The sequence below is a fragment of a genome, unplaced genomic scaffold, assembly GCF_019419815.1.
Source record: "Pyrus x bretschneideri cultivar Hongxiangsu unplaced genomic scaffold, Pyrus_bretschneideri_v1 Contig29, whole genome shotgun sequence".
Taxonomy (NCBI): domain Eukaryota; kingdom Viridiplantae; phylum Streptophyta; class Magnoliopsida; order Rosales; family Rosaceae; genus Pyrus; species Pyrus x bretschneideri.
The window spans coordinates 1262167-1279157 of NW_025999601.1; the positions used below are offsets into that span (position 1 = coordinate 1262167).

At 37.2% G+C, this 16991-nt stretch overlaps 2 protein-coding genes and 1 pseudogene across 2 annotated transcripts; 1 reads left to right on the forward strand and 2 right to left on the reverse strand.

Moving 5' to 3' along the window:
- Positions 1-2355: 2355 nt before the first annotated feature.
- On the reverse strand, positions 2356-5104 carry LOC103934313 (annotated as a pseudogene).
- A 499-nt stretch (positions 5105-5603) lies between these two features.
- LOC103934332 (pentatricopeptide repeat-containing protein At2g27800, mitochondrial-like) lies at positions 5604-7471 on the reverse strand. The gene is made up of 2 exons (XM_018644273.2): positions 7318-7471; positions 5604-6955 (listed from the first exon to the last, which is right to left on the reverse strand). Exon 2 carries the CDS (start codon positions 6849-6851, stop codon positions 5604-5606), a length of 1248 nt encoding a protein of 415 aa, XP_018499789.1. The 5' UTR covers positions 6852-6955; positions 7318-7471.
- A 4148-nt stretch (positions 7472-11619) lies between these two features.
- Positions 11620-14474, forward strand: LOC103934314 (elongation factor 1-alpha). The gene is made up of 3 exons (XM_009344070.3): positions 11620-11769; positions 12599-13081; positions 13280-14474. Exons 2-3 carry the CDS (start codon positions 12620-12622, stop codon positions 14159-14161), a joined length of 1344 nt encoding a protein of 447 aa, XP_009342345.1. The 5' UTR covers positions 11620-11769; positions 12599-12619; the 3' UTR covers positions 14162-14474.
- The last annotated feature ends 2517 nt before the right edge of the window (positions 14475-16991 follow it).

Here is a 16991-nt window from a genome sequence, read left to right on the forward strand (position 1 = left end):
TTGTAAGAATGTGTAGAGGTGTTTATGCTTTCTATTAGTTCGGACCCATCATTTTGATTTTTATATGAATATAGATCTATTTTTCTTTCTAAATAGATCTATATATTCTTTCGCCCAGCTAACCAGCAAGCTCTAACCCGCCCATCTATCTTTTGATTAACCATTGCCCAAGAGGTTCTCCGCACTTTCAAAAGAACCAAAGGTCGAAGAGGATTCATGGCTTGGAAGCCTCTACGCTTTCTTCCTTTGCTAAAGCTACCGGAAAGCAGGAACCTGCAGGCATTCACAAGCCCATTACTTTCCAAGCCTTCTTGTTTTTGACCCTATAGTGGAACTCAGCCTTTTTTCAAAAGCCTCATTTTACACTTTTCAAGTGTAATTTTCTTACTAATTATATAAGGTTTAGAATGTAAAATGATATTTTTAGCGTGCTAATAACAATTCCCTTTAAATAAATAAAAAATTTAATGATAGAAATAAATAACAAAAACGATTTCTGCTGCCGGGATTCGAACCCGGTTGTTGTGAAACAATGCTCAAACCAATTTTTTGTGCTACAGCGGCATTTTAAATGCTAGTAGAGCAATTTAAAAAAATATTTAAACGTAAGAGACTCGTTGCAATTCGTGGCCAAATTTCAAGGAAGAGGATCCTCTCCTGAGCTCAGGATGGGGATGCTCCTTATCAGCCCATCTGGACCCTTCAAATTTAATTTAATGGTTGCAATTATTATAACTTTTAGAAGGTCCTCTGTTTGGAGCCGTTGGATTAAATTTGAACGGTCCAGATGGACTGGTTAGGAGGTTCCGCATCCTGAGCTCAAGAGAGGATCCTCTTCCAAATTTGAATCCCTTGATCTTTATATGTAAACCCAAGGGCCTGATGAACAATATTTTTTGGTGTCACAAGTTTCACCAAAAATAATTGGACAAAAATACCCCTCAAACAAAAAACTTTAAAAGCAACTTAAAATAATGCATCAAATGTGGCAGGGGTATTTTCGTTAATTAAACAGTGTTTTTTTAATAATTAATTTTTATGTAGATTTTTATTTTTTTTAATAATTAGTACCTCACAATAGGCTAGTAATAATGTGATTCAATCAGTTTTTCATCAAATAGTATTTTCTCTATATTTAAACACGTCTAAAACATCTTAAGAGGCTTGTAATGCCGGTCATAAAAAAAATCTTTCGCACGCTGATAATAATGTCATTAAATTAGTTGTCAAATGATTTTTTTTTTTTTTGTAACAAACGATATTATCTACTCTAAGGGAAGGGGATGGGCTTAGCCTCACAATAGGTTTACCCTCACAATGGGCTAGCAATAATGTAATTCAATGAGTTGTTTAGTAAATATTATTTTCTATATTCTTAATATAAATTCAATAGGAACCGATTTTATTATGTGGATTCAGCTGCTTTAATTGGTTTATGAGAGGTTTCTTTTAGCATGATCTAAGATTATTCATTTACTTCAAATAGTTGACCTTCTTTTTGTCAATTTACGCATATAAATACATTTAAAACGTGTAAGTCGCGTGCATGAAAGCTAATAGCATATTAAGTGAGTCGCCAACTAAGATTGACCGATGGGTGGCCATAATTTTAATTACGTGGGTTTAGGAGAACATGGCCATATATCTACGTGTCAAAATATCACAATCATCTCCGAATTCTTATTTTTAATATATGCTTTTTTATACTATAGTTCAACTGGCTGTGATTATAATTTAGATTCCAACCGCTTAAGGTTATGTAATATTCTATATATTGTAAACATTATACACATAAACAATCAAAGAATAATATTTCTATATGGTATCGGCCTAACTAGGTCCTAGGGTTTGTCCCAATCCTTTTCGGTCTAGGTTTTTCTCTCTTCCTTTTGTCTCCTCTTTCATCACGTCTTCCTCTTCTTATACTTCTCTACCCGACCCCAATACCATCCAATTTGTCAAACCTACCGAATCCAATTACCTTCACTTTTCAATTGGAATGAATTTATAAAGTAATGATCTTTCAGTAATGATCTAAAACATATGTTCATTGAGATATATTGTGGAGCAGATCCAAATAAATGGTTAACGTCACAAACTGATTAGTGCTTGAGTGTGTAATAGTACTAAAGACCAGCGAAAGAAAAAAATTAAAAAAATATATATATAAATCTAAACTTGGAAATTAATAGCTATTAGAACCCTTTGTCCAATGTTGACTATAGCATATTCAAAAGAAAACCAAAACCATGAAAAGAAAAATGAAACAAAAGCAAAACGATTGATCTTTCTTTACGCTTCAATCTTCAAATTACTTCTTTGACGTTGTTTGAGTAAAACAAGGCTCTCCAAGCATGTAAAAACACGACCAACTTTGCCGATTCCATTAATGTTGATTTTCCGATGGCTTTCGTCATTAAAATTGTACATGATTAACTGTTCTCCGAACACCATCAAATCATGAGACTCTGTCCAGAAACCGGAATGTTTTAACGTCGAATATGGGATGGAAACCCTCATTTTAGTCCAAGACTCGCTCACTCCATATTCCGTCATGACCCAAAACTCGTTATATGTTCCACCACGAGGATAAGAATGATGCGTTATGCATAACCAGTGTCTGAAGACTCCCAATTTCATCTTCCTCTTAATACTTTCAACAGAATCGCATTCAAGTGGGAGTGGAATTTCTCGAACCCTCTCCTCCCCCGTTAGAGTGAGGGAAACGATCACTTGCGACTGATCTTCGAGTCTTTCCCCAAACCAATGGAGATCTCCATTCAGCATAATCCCTTGTTGACTAGTAATGTACGGAAACAGTCCCTCAATCCTTCTCCAAGAATCGGTTTCCAGCGTAAAAACACTAAACACAACACCTTCATCGAAATCGTCGATGAAGGGGTTGGTTAAGCGATCGTGTTTATTGTAGATTCCCACAACCACCTTGTGTTCATAAGTGGAACGATCAAATCCAACCCCATATACCTTGACTGAATTCCGATAATTCTGGCAATTTCTTTGTTTCCTTGGTGGAGGGGTCAACCAAATATAACCTTGAGTCACACAACATGCATAACAAGTCGTTGCAGGAACACAACAAGGAAACGAAAATACCCGACACTTCGCTACAAACATACTCGTGCTCGATGGCTGATACTAAATTCTGATCATCGGTATCATTATGATCGAGAAACTCGTCGAGGTGCATGGACTGAGTCCATTATGTGCCACATCAGTAACTATGACGCTTCGTCTTTGGCAGAGTAAACGGTCTTTGTCTTTGATTGCCTTGTTGAAGAGCATTGTGCTGAATTTGGGGTCTGCGATTAGAGAACGCCATGGCTTTGAGACGCACTCAAAGCGGCATAAGGACTTAACCGGCAACCATGAAAGAATCTCGCGTACGATCTCGGACGGAAGGTTGTTAGGGTTTTCCCTCAGCTGGTGTTTCATTCTCCTGTAGAGAGAGAACTAAATTATTAGGGTTTTCACTCCAAAAGATAATTAACTGACTTTTCCAGCAACTTAAATATTAGGGGTAGTTTGCTATGTTGGTATTGAACAAGGAATCCAGCAGGGTTAAGGGTCCCTAATCCCTATCAAAGGTCCTATCAAAGGTAACTTAGGAGTCTGTTTAAATAATTCACTAGAAGGATTCTAGAACTAATTTCCGAAAAACAAAATAACAACAAATCCTTATCCACTAAGTGGGGTCGACTGTAATTTCCGAAATACTATAGATAAATTTTCAAAAAAATTAATCAAGGTCAAGAGATGGGAAAAGAATTAATGAAAAAATCCGCAATTATTTACCCAACTTCTGCCCCCTCCCCTCAGAACAAAATTCTTTCCGCATGTGGTCTCTTCAAATCTGTTTCCCTCAATTAGAATGCATCTAGTTCGGAGTACAACTTTTTGGGTATGCCAATCCAGTAACTTCATAATTAAACAAGTAAAATCACATGACATACGTGTATTTACCAGGCCTCCGATTAACAGCTAGAGGAATCATGAACATGTGAGATTCAACAAGACGACAGCCGACAAAATAGTCATAAGCGTTCATCCACAATGTCTGTAAAGCAAATCTCGACAACTTTCTGTGACCTGTGACCTGCGAGATCATGCTTGGTGAATATTGTGGATGGCTGCATTGATGCTTTGTGAATCAAATTCCATTATCTTCATCCATTTCTCAAAGTCTCCGATTTCCTACGACACAAACCCACAAAAGAGTCGGAACTATTAGCACATTCCACTCTCAAGAACTTCAGAATTTTCGGCACAGCTATTGCCAAAAAGAAAATGTTAAAAAGCTATGTCATGGACAGGAGCATGACGCATGCCCGTGTGGCTTTGGTTGCGACTATAGCTCACATTTCTCAAAAGCTAATTATTATTTTGTTCCTTAGAAGTTATATGAACCTTAATGGCAGTGTTGATAGAGCACATGACTGAGAGCCATTGATCAGTCCGTTTGCCGAATTGGGAAATGGTGGCAGTCCATGCTTGAATTTCAAGATCGATCCGTTTCTCATTTACAAACAACTCTTTCACCCCACGTTCACTGCTTCCACCCCACGTTCACTGCTTCCACCAGAAGCTCTGCCACACTCACAGCCCTTCTTAGTGGCATCATTCTTCGCCTTCTCTGCCACAATCACTCGCATTATTCTTAACTATTTATTTAGTAATTAATTCATTCAAACAGTTGAGAATTCTGGCAACATAAAGAAACAAATCATAGATTGAATGTCGGGGGGACTGACCAGTGAGTCTCTGGATTCTGAGGGAGGTATGGTGGTGCTCTTGTACCAATTGAGCAAAGAATCTTCTAGTTCTCTGGGTTTTGTCTTGGACGAGCACGATGCCACGGGAGCATGTTCAAAGGGAAGAGATGCTGGTGAATACATGCTCAGCAGAAAGTTCTCGGAGAGTGAGCTGTGCTGATTTCTTAACAGCACTGTTTGAGGTGGGCTAAAATGTTATTGTTTCCTGAAACGATTTTCGACCAAATGGCAACATTTTGTGTAATCATCAAACACAATGTATTGATGCACCGGCTTAACTTCAACAATAAGAGGGGTAACTTGTAAAACGTGTTTATCTGCAACAACAAAAGGAAACACTGGATCAGATTCTATTCACATCGAAAGATGCTAACTAATAGCTTTCCTTCAAGATAAGACATTAAGAATACTTCTCAGTTAACAAGGTAGAGACTCAACCAGTTCCAACAGGTACACTTATTTGATATAAAAAAAGCTTCACCAAAAATTTGTTACAAAGATTGTGTAATATATATTCAACTTGGCTACAAGTGACTGATACTGACAGTTATAACTTCTAATCACAATGAAATGAATATGCGGAAAACAGATATATACAAAAGATTTAAAAATTAGTCGAATTGTGTCTTCATATCCACTTTGGCCGATGCACGCATCAACAACCAACGCAGAAGAATTTAACCACACCAACTGCCATCACTTATAGACTGGCTCTAATTTAGACAGCCCAGACTAAAATACTGGAAGTCTGGTAAATTTGTTCTAGATAATATCAAAGTAAATGGGAAATGTGCTTGCAGGTGATCAATGACACTACCTGAATTGAGCATCAGCATTTGGATCTCCATAGTCATCTTCAAGCACATATAGAAGCTTCCTGTAGGCATGCCCATTCAGAAGGTCTTTCTCTTCGAATTCCTTCAACAACTTCATAGCCTCGCCAACCCTTCCTTGTCTGCAGATTTCATCAAGTATTGTCTTATAAGTAATGAATTCAGCTGATCTTCGATTCTCAATCATCTCCCACAGATACTTCAGTGCTTCCTCAACCTCTCCATGAAGAGCCAAAGCATTCACAAGTGAGTTGTATGATTTACTACTCGGCATAAACCCTTTGCTCTTCATTTCATTGCACAGCTGCTTAGCATTATTTGTTCGGCCTTGACAACATAACCCATGGATGAGATAATCGTAGGAAAATGAGTTTGGTGTGCATTTATAGACCACACCCATCTGATGGAATATTCTAAGTGCATCATTGAGATGAAGGGATAGTACGTACCCCTTAATCATAGAATTCAAAGAGTAAATATCAGGCTCAATCCCATCATCCACCATTTGCCGAAACAGACACCTGCTTGTCTCCATATACATGTGATTTATGTAAGAATTAGATCCCCTACTCAAAAAGGCTGTAAAAAGAATATTGTACGTCCTGATTGAAGGCCTACACTCCATGTTTCTGCTATTCCTCATGTGTTTAAATATATTGACAGCTCTAGTCAACTTCCGAGCTTCCGTGAAAAAATAGATAATGGAATTGTAAAGCGCCTCAGAACCAATGTAAGAAATAGCAAGCACTTGGTTGACAACATCATCCATTTCTTGATACATTTTAGCTATGCCAAGTTTCTTTATCATAATGTGGTAAGTAGAAACATAATGTCTGAACCGTGGCTGTTGTGATGCCCAGTTGAACAACTCTAAACACACAAAAGGATTGTCTTGCTGAGTTATAACATTGCAAAGTTCTTCAGGTGTAAATCTAGGCAACAACTGGGATAAGGCCCTTTGAAACTGGACTTCATCAAGAGTTGATCTATTGGATTCCGATCTTTTACGTTCTCTCCTTCTAAACGATCGTGATGGGGGCTTGGTCGAGTAAAAATTATACAGCAAAAACCGCTCATATACACCAAAATATCCATTTGAAGCGATTTTGGGAACTGGGTCAATTTGGGTTTGAATCAAATAGTGTATAGGCCTCAATGTGCTAGTGATGGAATTCAAACTATATGAAAGAACATCCTTTCTAAAGCAATATCTACGAACAGAAATCATATTACCGAATGATTTACCGTAAGATCGAAGTACCAAGCTTCGCAATACTGCACTTCTTAATTTGGTTGTGCCACCTTACGCATTATGAACTTCTAGCCTGAAAACTGAAATCACAAGAAAACAAATCATCAAGGCTCAATCAGACAATTACTTTTAAAGATAGAAAACAGATAAAACGAAAAAAATCATGGCCCTTCATCATCAAACATAAATTTTTTGAAAACAAAAAAAATAAAATGAAATGATTAGAAAACCTGACTTAAATTAGACCTTTCTATATGATTATACAAAATAAAGCTAACCCAGAATCCAAAATCCACATATTACAAAATTCTCCAGCATTACTCTGAAAACTGACTGAAACAAGGGGGTGAACAATGCGCAATTTATACCGAAACCGATACGAAATAACAGACGCTTAGCTTTAAAAAATTAAAATAAAAAATAATGAAAAATGCTTGAATACCTAGCCAATACAGAAGCATTGATCGCAACAGTTTGCAGAAGAAAGAGAAACAAAATACAGATTACTATTTGTATTATTTCTATTCCTTTAATTCTTTTTTGGCTTTCTCGGCAACCAAACAGGTCTTGAGGAAATGAAAAGAAGTTGGGAAGAAGATTACCTGGAAAGTGGCAAAGACGAGTTTGGTTGTTGAGATGATGGGAAGAAGCTCACATCAGAATAAAACTCACCGTTCTAAGGACTCGGATCCTCTGGATCCCCTTCTATCCGGATCCTCCGAACACATTAATCCTAGCCGTTGAAGTAGATCGCGCGGCTAGGATAACTGTAGTTCTTTTTACATCTGTCAAAGTTGTCTCTTATCCAAAAGTCAATTGAACCTTAATACTTGTTTTTTCTTTTTGAATGTGACTGGTATACAGGATGGTACATCACATGTCATTATACAAATAATGAGATATATGTGCTAAAATGTTAATAACTTAAAAAATGAAATTTTCCACCACTTCGATTAAAACACGTGGTATATCACTTATATTCTTCGATTAAAAATTTCCCTTTTAATTGGCTGCCAAAGCCAAAGCCAAACCCTATTTTAGTACTTGTTGTAAGTTAGAATCGACAGAGGAACCACTGCAGAAGGAAAGGAGGGAGAAGAGATGAGGATTTGCAACTCAAAATTGAAGGAAATTGAACCACATACACAAACTTAGGTGGTTGACTGAACGGTGTTGTGAGATTCGGGAGAAAAGACTCATAAGAAGAAAGATCTGAAGACAATTAAATTAATTAAATTAATTAATTTAATTCTTGACTGCATGATTTGAATCCAACGGCCAAAATGACCGCAAGATTCGAAGACACAGATCTGTAAAGGATCTGAATCTCCGTTGCTGGACATTTTAGTTTGCACAATTGGGAGATTGCCCCTGAAAGTTTTGTGTCATTGACAATTCACTATTAATTAATTTATTCAATTAATAGAGAGGAAGCATATTATATATCGTTCTGCTCGGTGATGACTTTTAGGCTTCACGGTGGGGCATTCATACTGAAAAATTGGTCGCATTGGACTCGTCAATATGGCTTGGTGCAGCTTTTGTTTATAAGTATTTTAATTCAGTAGAAAACAAGACATAACAGTACAAATCACTTTCAAGAAATATGAACCAACAATACATTCAATGGATGCGTTTCAATTGTTTATTTTTCGATATTTTTAGAGGAATGTTAGGGATATCAAAATTTTAAACCAAATAATATTATAGATGATTGGATTGTGTTGATTACATGTCGATTAACGTGATTGTTTCTTATTAGTGACATGTCATTTGGTTTACAAATTTAGTTTAAAAATTAGGTAAATTACATTTTATCTCTTCAGGTTTGGGATCGATTTCAATTCCTTACAACATCTTTAAAATATTTCACATTCATACCTCAAGTATTATTTTATTTCAATACAATACGTCGGTTACATTTTTCATCCATTAGTCCGTTAAAAGCTAACGTGGCTGCCACATTTGTGCTGACGTGGTTGCCAAATTTATGCCACGTGGCAAAAAAAAAATTTATGCATTTAAAATATTATAATAATTTACCATATTTAAAAAAAAAAAATCCCTGAAACCATCTTCCCCGATCCTTTCTCCCTCTCCTCCGCTCTCTTCACCTCCCCTCCCATCTAAAAAACCCAACCCATCACCTCCCCACCCCAAAAAACCCAGATTATTTGTATGAAACCTGCAACCAAAAAAAAAATATATATATCCACCGATGCTTGGAGAGAAGGGCCGATATTCCCCAGTTGTCGACGGCGTAGACGGTGATGGTGGTGCGGTCATGATGTCCGCGGCAAGGTGGGTGAGGGTGAGGTAGTGGTTGAAGGTCGAGAACTGGGGATTTTGGGGGGTTTGGGGTTCTAGATCGAGAGAGAGTGAGGAGAGTGAAGGAGGGTCAGCATGTGATGTTGTGCGCTTCGGTGAGGGTGGTGAGGAGTGTGAGCGTGAGGAGGAAGGCGCTGGCGGTGAGGAGTGTGAGCGTGAGGGGGATTCTGGGTTGGGGGCTCGGGTGGGGAAGACAAACTGGGTTTTGCCTTCTTTTTTCTTTTTTTAATTCATTGTTTTTAATTTTTAATTTTTTTATTAAGTGTTTAGTCATGTGGCACAAATGTGGTAGCCACGTCAGCACAAATGGGGACCTCTTATTTGCCACGTCATCACTTAACGGTTTACTGAACAGATTTTCTAATGGATGTATGAAATTGAAATAAAATAGTACTTAAGGTATGAAAGTGAAATGTTTTAAAGATGTTGTAACGAATTAAAATCGACCCCAAACCTGAGAAGGTAAAATGTAATTTACCCTTAAAAATTTGATCTACTATATTGTCGTGGGGGATTAATACCGAACTTGTTTTAATGGGAGTCAAACTAAGACTTTGATTTACAATTAAAGAGGAATATTGTTACTTTATAGTGTAGTGAAGAAGAATATCGATCTCTTTGAGTCTTATTATGATTTGCACTCATATTTGATCTCCCGCACCAAATAATCCTACTACCTCCTTCTCTCACTTTAGTTTTGTGCCTCCACCATCTTTCTCTCATCTATTCCACCAAATTTTGAGTTCATAGGTTTTAGGAAAATTACTTTTTTTTTTTTTTTTAACAAAGGATATTACATACACTAAGTGAGTGAGAGAGTTGGTTAAGTCTCACAATCAGTTAGCAATAATGTGGTTCAAATTCGTTTTTTGCGAGAATCGAACCTAAGACCTCTCATTAATAAGTAAAGATGAATACACACAAAAAATGTCAAGATTTTAAAGAGATGAACAAAAAATATTTATCCTATGTCAAGATTTTAAAGAGATTGACCAATGGTCAACTTTCAACAAACACCAAAAATGTCTAACTTGCATTGTGCATACACATTCAAAACACAACATGTCTTGTATTTCATTGCAAACGGCCTTTATATAATGATTCATTATATATTTTATTTTATTTTGTCAATTTGTTGACGTGCAATTTTTGCAAGATAATTATATTCACACACCGATTTTTACTTTTTATTTTTGACAATCGTATCAAATAAATAGAAAGAGATCAATAACAAAAAATTAGTAAGTATGTAAAAAATAAAAATTGACGTGTAAATGTCACTTTCTTTTTTGTATCTCAAACTCCTTATAAGGTGAGCTATACATGCATCCATCTAATTCCACATTCGCGATGGATCTAAATTTTTGTAAGGACCCAATACTTCTGGCCCAGTCCATAAACTCGCTACAACGTCATACAATTGTATTTGGGGTGTACTATCCACACAATTCTTTTTACTTCATGCACACTCTCTTAATTTGTGATCATCGGATTGACTGAATTAAAAAGATCAAATAATAAAAATTAACAAGAACGTGTGAGAAGTAAAAAGATGAGTTCTTTTTTTATTGTTTTCTTCTTTATCAAATCATTTCTTATGTAATACAATAATGACAATCCTATATAAAAAGAAAATTATTTTAACTAAAAATATATAATGGTATCACAATCACACTAAAATGTTATCCCAAAAGTATATCGCTTAAACCTCAAATAGTTACGATTATCTATTCTTTTTGGGGGTTAGAAAGACTTACAGAAGTATTTCAGCTTCTCTTGTACACAAGTCTAGTTTCTCATGAGAAGTAAAAAGATGAGTACTTTTTTTTATTTGTTTTCTTCTTTATTAAATCATTTCTTATGTAATACAATAATGACAGTCCTATATAAACAGAAAATTATTATAACTAAAAATATATAACGGTATTACAATCGCACTAAAATGTTATCCCAAAAGTATATAGCATAAACCTCAAATACTTACGATTATTCATTCTTTTTTTGGGAGCAGATTTACAAAAGGATTTCAGCTTCTTCTTGTACACAAATTTAGCTTCCATGCTAGCAGTGTATTTCGAACTTGAGACCTCACACGTTTTTTTTTGTAGTGATTGAAGGAAGCTTCGGAGTCCTTACCATTGGATCGCTGACCCGTGGATAATCATAATTGTATTCAGGGAGGTTATGATCATCTGTAATTATTTATTAAAATACTTATATTGCAGGATGCCGTCAGCGGAAAAAAGCAATTTATTTATTAAAATATTAATATTGAAGGATGTCGTTTGCGGAAAAGGCGTGAATCCGGATTACCGAAATTTTTTTGAACATGCCAGGGCAGCACATTATGTAAGTTCAAGCAAACACTCACAACCGTCAGATCAAATCCTCGCTCATCCAAAGGCGGAGAGTAAAACCCTAGCCCTACAGAAGCCCCATTTCCCCCTATTTAAAATTCACGAGGCTCTCACATTTGCTATCCTCTGCTGTTCTCGCTCTTCACACTCTGAAAGTCGTCGAGAGAAAGCTCCTGAATCTTCCTGTCGCTCTTGTCTGTTTCTTCCAGGTTTGCTCAGATCTTTGTCTCTTTGTCGCAGATTTTAATATATTTAATTAAATTCTGTGCGATTCTATTTGTTCGATTTAATTTTGATCCTTTTAGATGTTAATTTCCTGCAAGTTTTTGAAAATTTTGAAATTTTTATGGGTTTTTTTTTTTTTGTTCGTTCACTGATGAATTGATGAACTGGGTTGTGGTTTTTGTTTGATATTTGTGATCAGATCTTGATTTCTGTGTGAATTGCATGTGGGTTTTAGGGTTTTCGTTTATCTGACACTGTTAGAGGAATTTATTTATTAATTTTCATTTGATTTGGGTTTTGGATTCTGGGTCTGTTTCGTCTGTTCAGATAGTTACAGGAAAGTATTATTTTAATTTTTTTTTTACGTTAATAAAAAAGAAAATATATGGTTTAATGTTTGTTTATTTGCTGATTGGATACAATCACGCATGTGTTACATTAAGATTGTAATAATCTTGATTTTGTTTTAATATTGTTTAATTGTTTATTAATTTATTTGTTAATAATCTTGGTTAATTTGTGGAATTTCTGAAACTTTATTTTTCCCCTTCGTATTTTGTTAAATTGCAGAAGAAATTGTTTCTCTGTTGTCAACAGTGTTGAATTTTCAGACCTGTAAAGATGTGCAGATATGATCGCTGATCTTTAGGAACATCTGAAGGACTCTGTATTTTGATAATCTTTGCATCGATTTAGTTGTATCTTTCATGCAATATGTTGTTGTTTGGCGACGAGTGATCATAATCTGATGATGTTGTAATTCATCAAAGCTAAGTGACTGATTGACTTTCGGTTATCTGTTTGAATTTTCAGTTCTCTTGCTGATTATCCATCATGGGTAAAGAGAAGTTCCACATCAACATTGTGGTCATTGGCCATGTCGACTCTGGGAAGTCGACCACCACAGGTCACTTGATTTACAAGCTTGGTGGTATTGACAAGCGTGTTATTGAGAGGTTCGAGAAGGAGGCTGCTGAGATGAACAAGAGGTCATTCAAGTATGCCTGGGTGTTGGACAAGCTTAAGGCTGAGCGTGAACGTGGTATTACCATTGACATTGCCCTGTGGAAGTTCGAGACCACCAAGTACTACTGCACTGTCATTGATGCTCCTGGACATCGTGACTTTATCAAGAACATGATTACTGGAACCTCACAGGCTGACTGTGCCATTCTCATCATTGACTCTACCACTGGAGGTTTTGAAGCCGGTATTTCCAAGGATGGTCAGACCCGTGAGCATGCTTTGCTTGCTTTCACTCTTGGTGTCAGGCAAATGATTTGCTGCTGCAACAAGGTGAACCTTATATATCTTGTGTCAAATGTGTTTCAAATCTTAAATGGTATTGGTATTTCGATGTTTTTTTTTATTGCAGTGATATATTGAATTTTGTATGGCGATGATATTTTAATGCGTATTGGGTGTCAGCTATTAATGCTGTGATTTCACAAGCAGTTTTAACTCATGACTCACAGTGTCGATTATTGTGTACAGATGGATGCCACCACTCCCAAGTACTCAAAGGCAAGGTATGATGAAATTGTGAAGGAAGTTTCGTCCTATCTCAAGAAGGTTGGCTACAACCCAGACAAGATTCCCTTTGTCCCCATTTCTGGGTTCGAGGGTGACAACATGATTGAGAGGTCCACCAACCTTGACTGGTACAAGGGTCCCACCCTTCTTGAGGCTCTTGACCAGATCCACGAGCCCAAGAGGCCCTCAGACAAGCCCCTCCGGCTTCCACTTCAGGATGTGTACAAGATTGGTGGTATCGGTACCGTCCCCGTTGGACGTGTTGAGACTGGTATCATTAAGCCTGGTATGGTGGTGACTTTTGGCCCAACTGGTCTGACTACTGAGGTCAAGTCTGTTGAGATGCACCATGAAGCTATGCAGGAGGCCCTTCCAGGTGATAATGTTGGATTCAATGTTAAGAATGTTGCTGTCAAGGATCTCAAGCGTGGGTATGTTGCTTCCAACTCCAAGGATGATCCCGCAAAGGAGGCTGCCAACTTTACCGCTCAGGTCATCATTATGAACCACCCCGGCCAGATTGGACAGGGATATGCTCCAGTTCTCGACTGTCACACCTCCCACATTGCTGTCAAGTTTGCTGAGCTCGTTACAAAGATCGACAGGCGATCTGGCAAGGAGCTTGAGAGGGAGCCCAAGTTTTTGAAGAATGGTGATGCTGGATTTGTGAAGATGATTCCCACCAAACCCATGGTTGTTGAGACCTTCTCTGAGTATCCACCGCTCGGACGTTTTGCTGTGAGGGACATGCGCCAGACTGTTGCAGTTGGTGTCATCAAGAGCGTTGAGAAGAAGGATCCAACTGGAGCTAAGATCACCAAGGCCGCAGCTAAGAAGAAGTGAACCGCACTGGTTCAACAGATTTCCGCAGGCGAAATCTTCTATCATCTTAATAATAATATTAGCCGTAAAAACTTCTCTATTAGTATTTCTATGGATTGCTGGTTGCGTAATTTGGTGTCGGTGTCGTCGTTAGGTATGCATTATCAGAACTGGGTGCTTGACCGGCGGTGGCGCTGCTAGTGTTTTCCTTTTATGTCCTCTGTTGAGAGTCAAGGTGCTCTGGGTTCTTCCCGGAGCGGCTAAAAGCTTTTGCGACTTGGTTCTTGCTACTCTCGCTATAAAAACATAGTTTCTATTAAATATCTTTTAATTACTTCGCATGTTCGCTTCTTCCAGTTGTTTTTTTGTTTTCTTTTTTGCCTTTTTTTATATGAATTTGAATCAGCTTGTGTAATTATATGATCTCTGATTCCCGAACTTCAAAATCTCCGGCAAGCTCTGACTGCGGTGGATGTGGTCGGTCTGCGATGTTTTTATGTGGAAATGTTATAGAATGTTTTTATGTGGAATGGGTTTATCGTTGTAGTGATGGCTTGGTCAAAACACAACTATATATTATTGGATCGAACTCGTTTCATGCAACTCATTCTCTTACAGGGGATTAGATTTGAATTTAATCCCATCACATCAACAAAATCAATTAGCAATTAAGCCACAAACCCAGATATTTTAACTGTCACCGTAGATGTCAACGAAGGGCACGATACCCAGAAGCAGAGGTCGCGATGACCAGAACCGGAGGTCGTGATGCCCACTTGGTTTCTATCAACTATCTTTGGTTCTCTATTCTTATATGCTTGGTGTGGATTGATCGATCTGCTACCTTTGGATCTCTGTTTGTATCTACTTCGGGTTGATCGGAGGTCGTGATGCACCGACGCCCATGGCAGGATAGGTTGGAGAAAAGGAGAGCGTGATTTTTCTTTGGCATGAGTCCGACTAATAATACCAAGGTTTTGGAGGGGATAGTTAAGCGGATGGGAGGGGTATTAAATTGGTGGGGCTAAATTAAATAATTCGGTACTTATTTAATACGAGACTTATCAAACATCTGTTTCGTATTATTAATATTATACGATAGTCTTATACAAGGGGTCAAACAAGACCTCAAGGATCAAGGAACATTTCTATTAGGTTTCAGGTCTAGAAAATATAAAAAAAAATTTGACAGGACTAATTGGCAATTGGGTATCCCTACTGCATATTAAATTGTAATGGATAAATCCGTTGTTGAAGGAAGAAATGAAAAGTTGTGTCAAACAATTTCGAAAGGGATTCAGAGTATTTTCTTACTAATAGTCACCATCAGATGATTGCGATCTAAGAACCACCGTTTTAAATTAGGATTGGGATCACCTCCGGATCCCCTCCTGAGCAAATTGAGCAAAACATCACAACCTTCCATTTTCATCCTTTTGCATGATAATTTTTTACTATTTAAATTTATTTCTGGCCACAAGATCAAAAATGGAAGGATAGGATGTTTTGCTCAGTTTGCTCAGTAGAGGGGATCCGGAGGTGATCCCGGTTTTTTAAATTAATACTATGGTAAGGAAAAACCATCACAAACTATATCCGTCATCCTCACACTTAATTGTTGGCAATTTTGGCCCACAATCATGCATGCGAGTACGGAAAACACTTCCTTATCCTCCATGGTATATGTGTCTCTGTTCACATTTAATTATGTGAGAAGAGGAGAGAAACAGACACTGCAACAACGCGGATAGGATTAAGGAAGGTTTTTTTTTTTTTCTAAATTTTTTTGTTTACGCATTAATCCTTACAAAAGGAGATAAATCTCACAAAGTAATGGCTCGTCTATGAGCATGAACTTGAATAGTATATATCTGCAAGCCACTATCTCTTCATACTGTCAGTTTTCGACATTCTTTTCTTTTAGTTTCAACTGCTATATCAAGTTTGTAATTGTTATAACACTTATGTTATCGTTATATCAAATCTATATTATGATATTTTTTGAGATTTCAATCAAACGTAAATTAACATGATATGGATTTGAGATTTCAATCTGATATTTTTCTTATGAACCCAATACACTCGTTAGCTTAACTTAAAAACTGGATATGGAGTTGGTTAACAATAATGCATGAAAAATGAAACATCGAATCCTGTCACCTTACTTCAAATGGAATCTTAGGCTGCCTCACTTGCTTTCTGTACTGCATAGGGCCCATAAGGGCATAAGTGAAGTCAAGGGATTTCCTTCTTCTAACAAGTGGCTGAGAGTAAGCAAGCTACATGCATTCAACAGATTTGTGGTTGAGTCTATAACATACTCTGGGTCGGGAATCTTTGCTCTTTTCTTTTGCATTTTTGTTGCTTGGGTCAAAATAGTTCCTGAGATTTGCATAGTTCCTTACTTCGGTACTTGAGATTTGAAATCGATAAAAGCGGTTCTTAAGTTTATCCATCATCAATCATTTTCGTCTTTCCGTAAAAATTTTCTATTAACTAAGGATCAAAATAACAAAAAAAACCTTAATTTGATAAATAATCTTAGAATATTATTTTATCTAAAAAACTTTTTTAAATAGACGAAGGAAGTGAAAAAGTTGACGGGAGGACTAATGGTGCGGGGCGGAAGTGGTCCAGCTGAAGGACCACACAAACTAAAATACGAGTTAAAAGATTAAACCGTAACTCGTATAGGTATAAATTCAAGTACCAATACTTCACGTCTTCCACATGTTGATTGTCCCAAAGTCCCACCACCCCCAAGAAACTAATCATCAAGTTGCTCAACTCACCCCACCCGAAACCCCACCCCCCCCCCCCCCCCCCCCCCCCCAAACACCTTTTTTTCCCC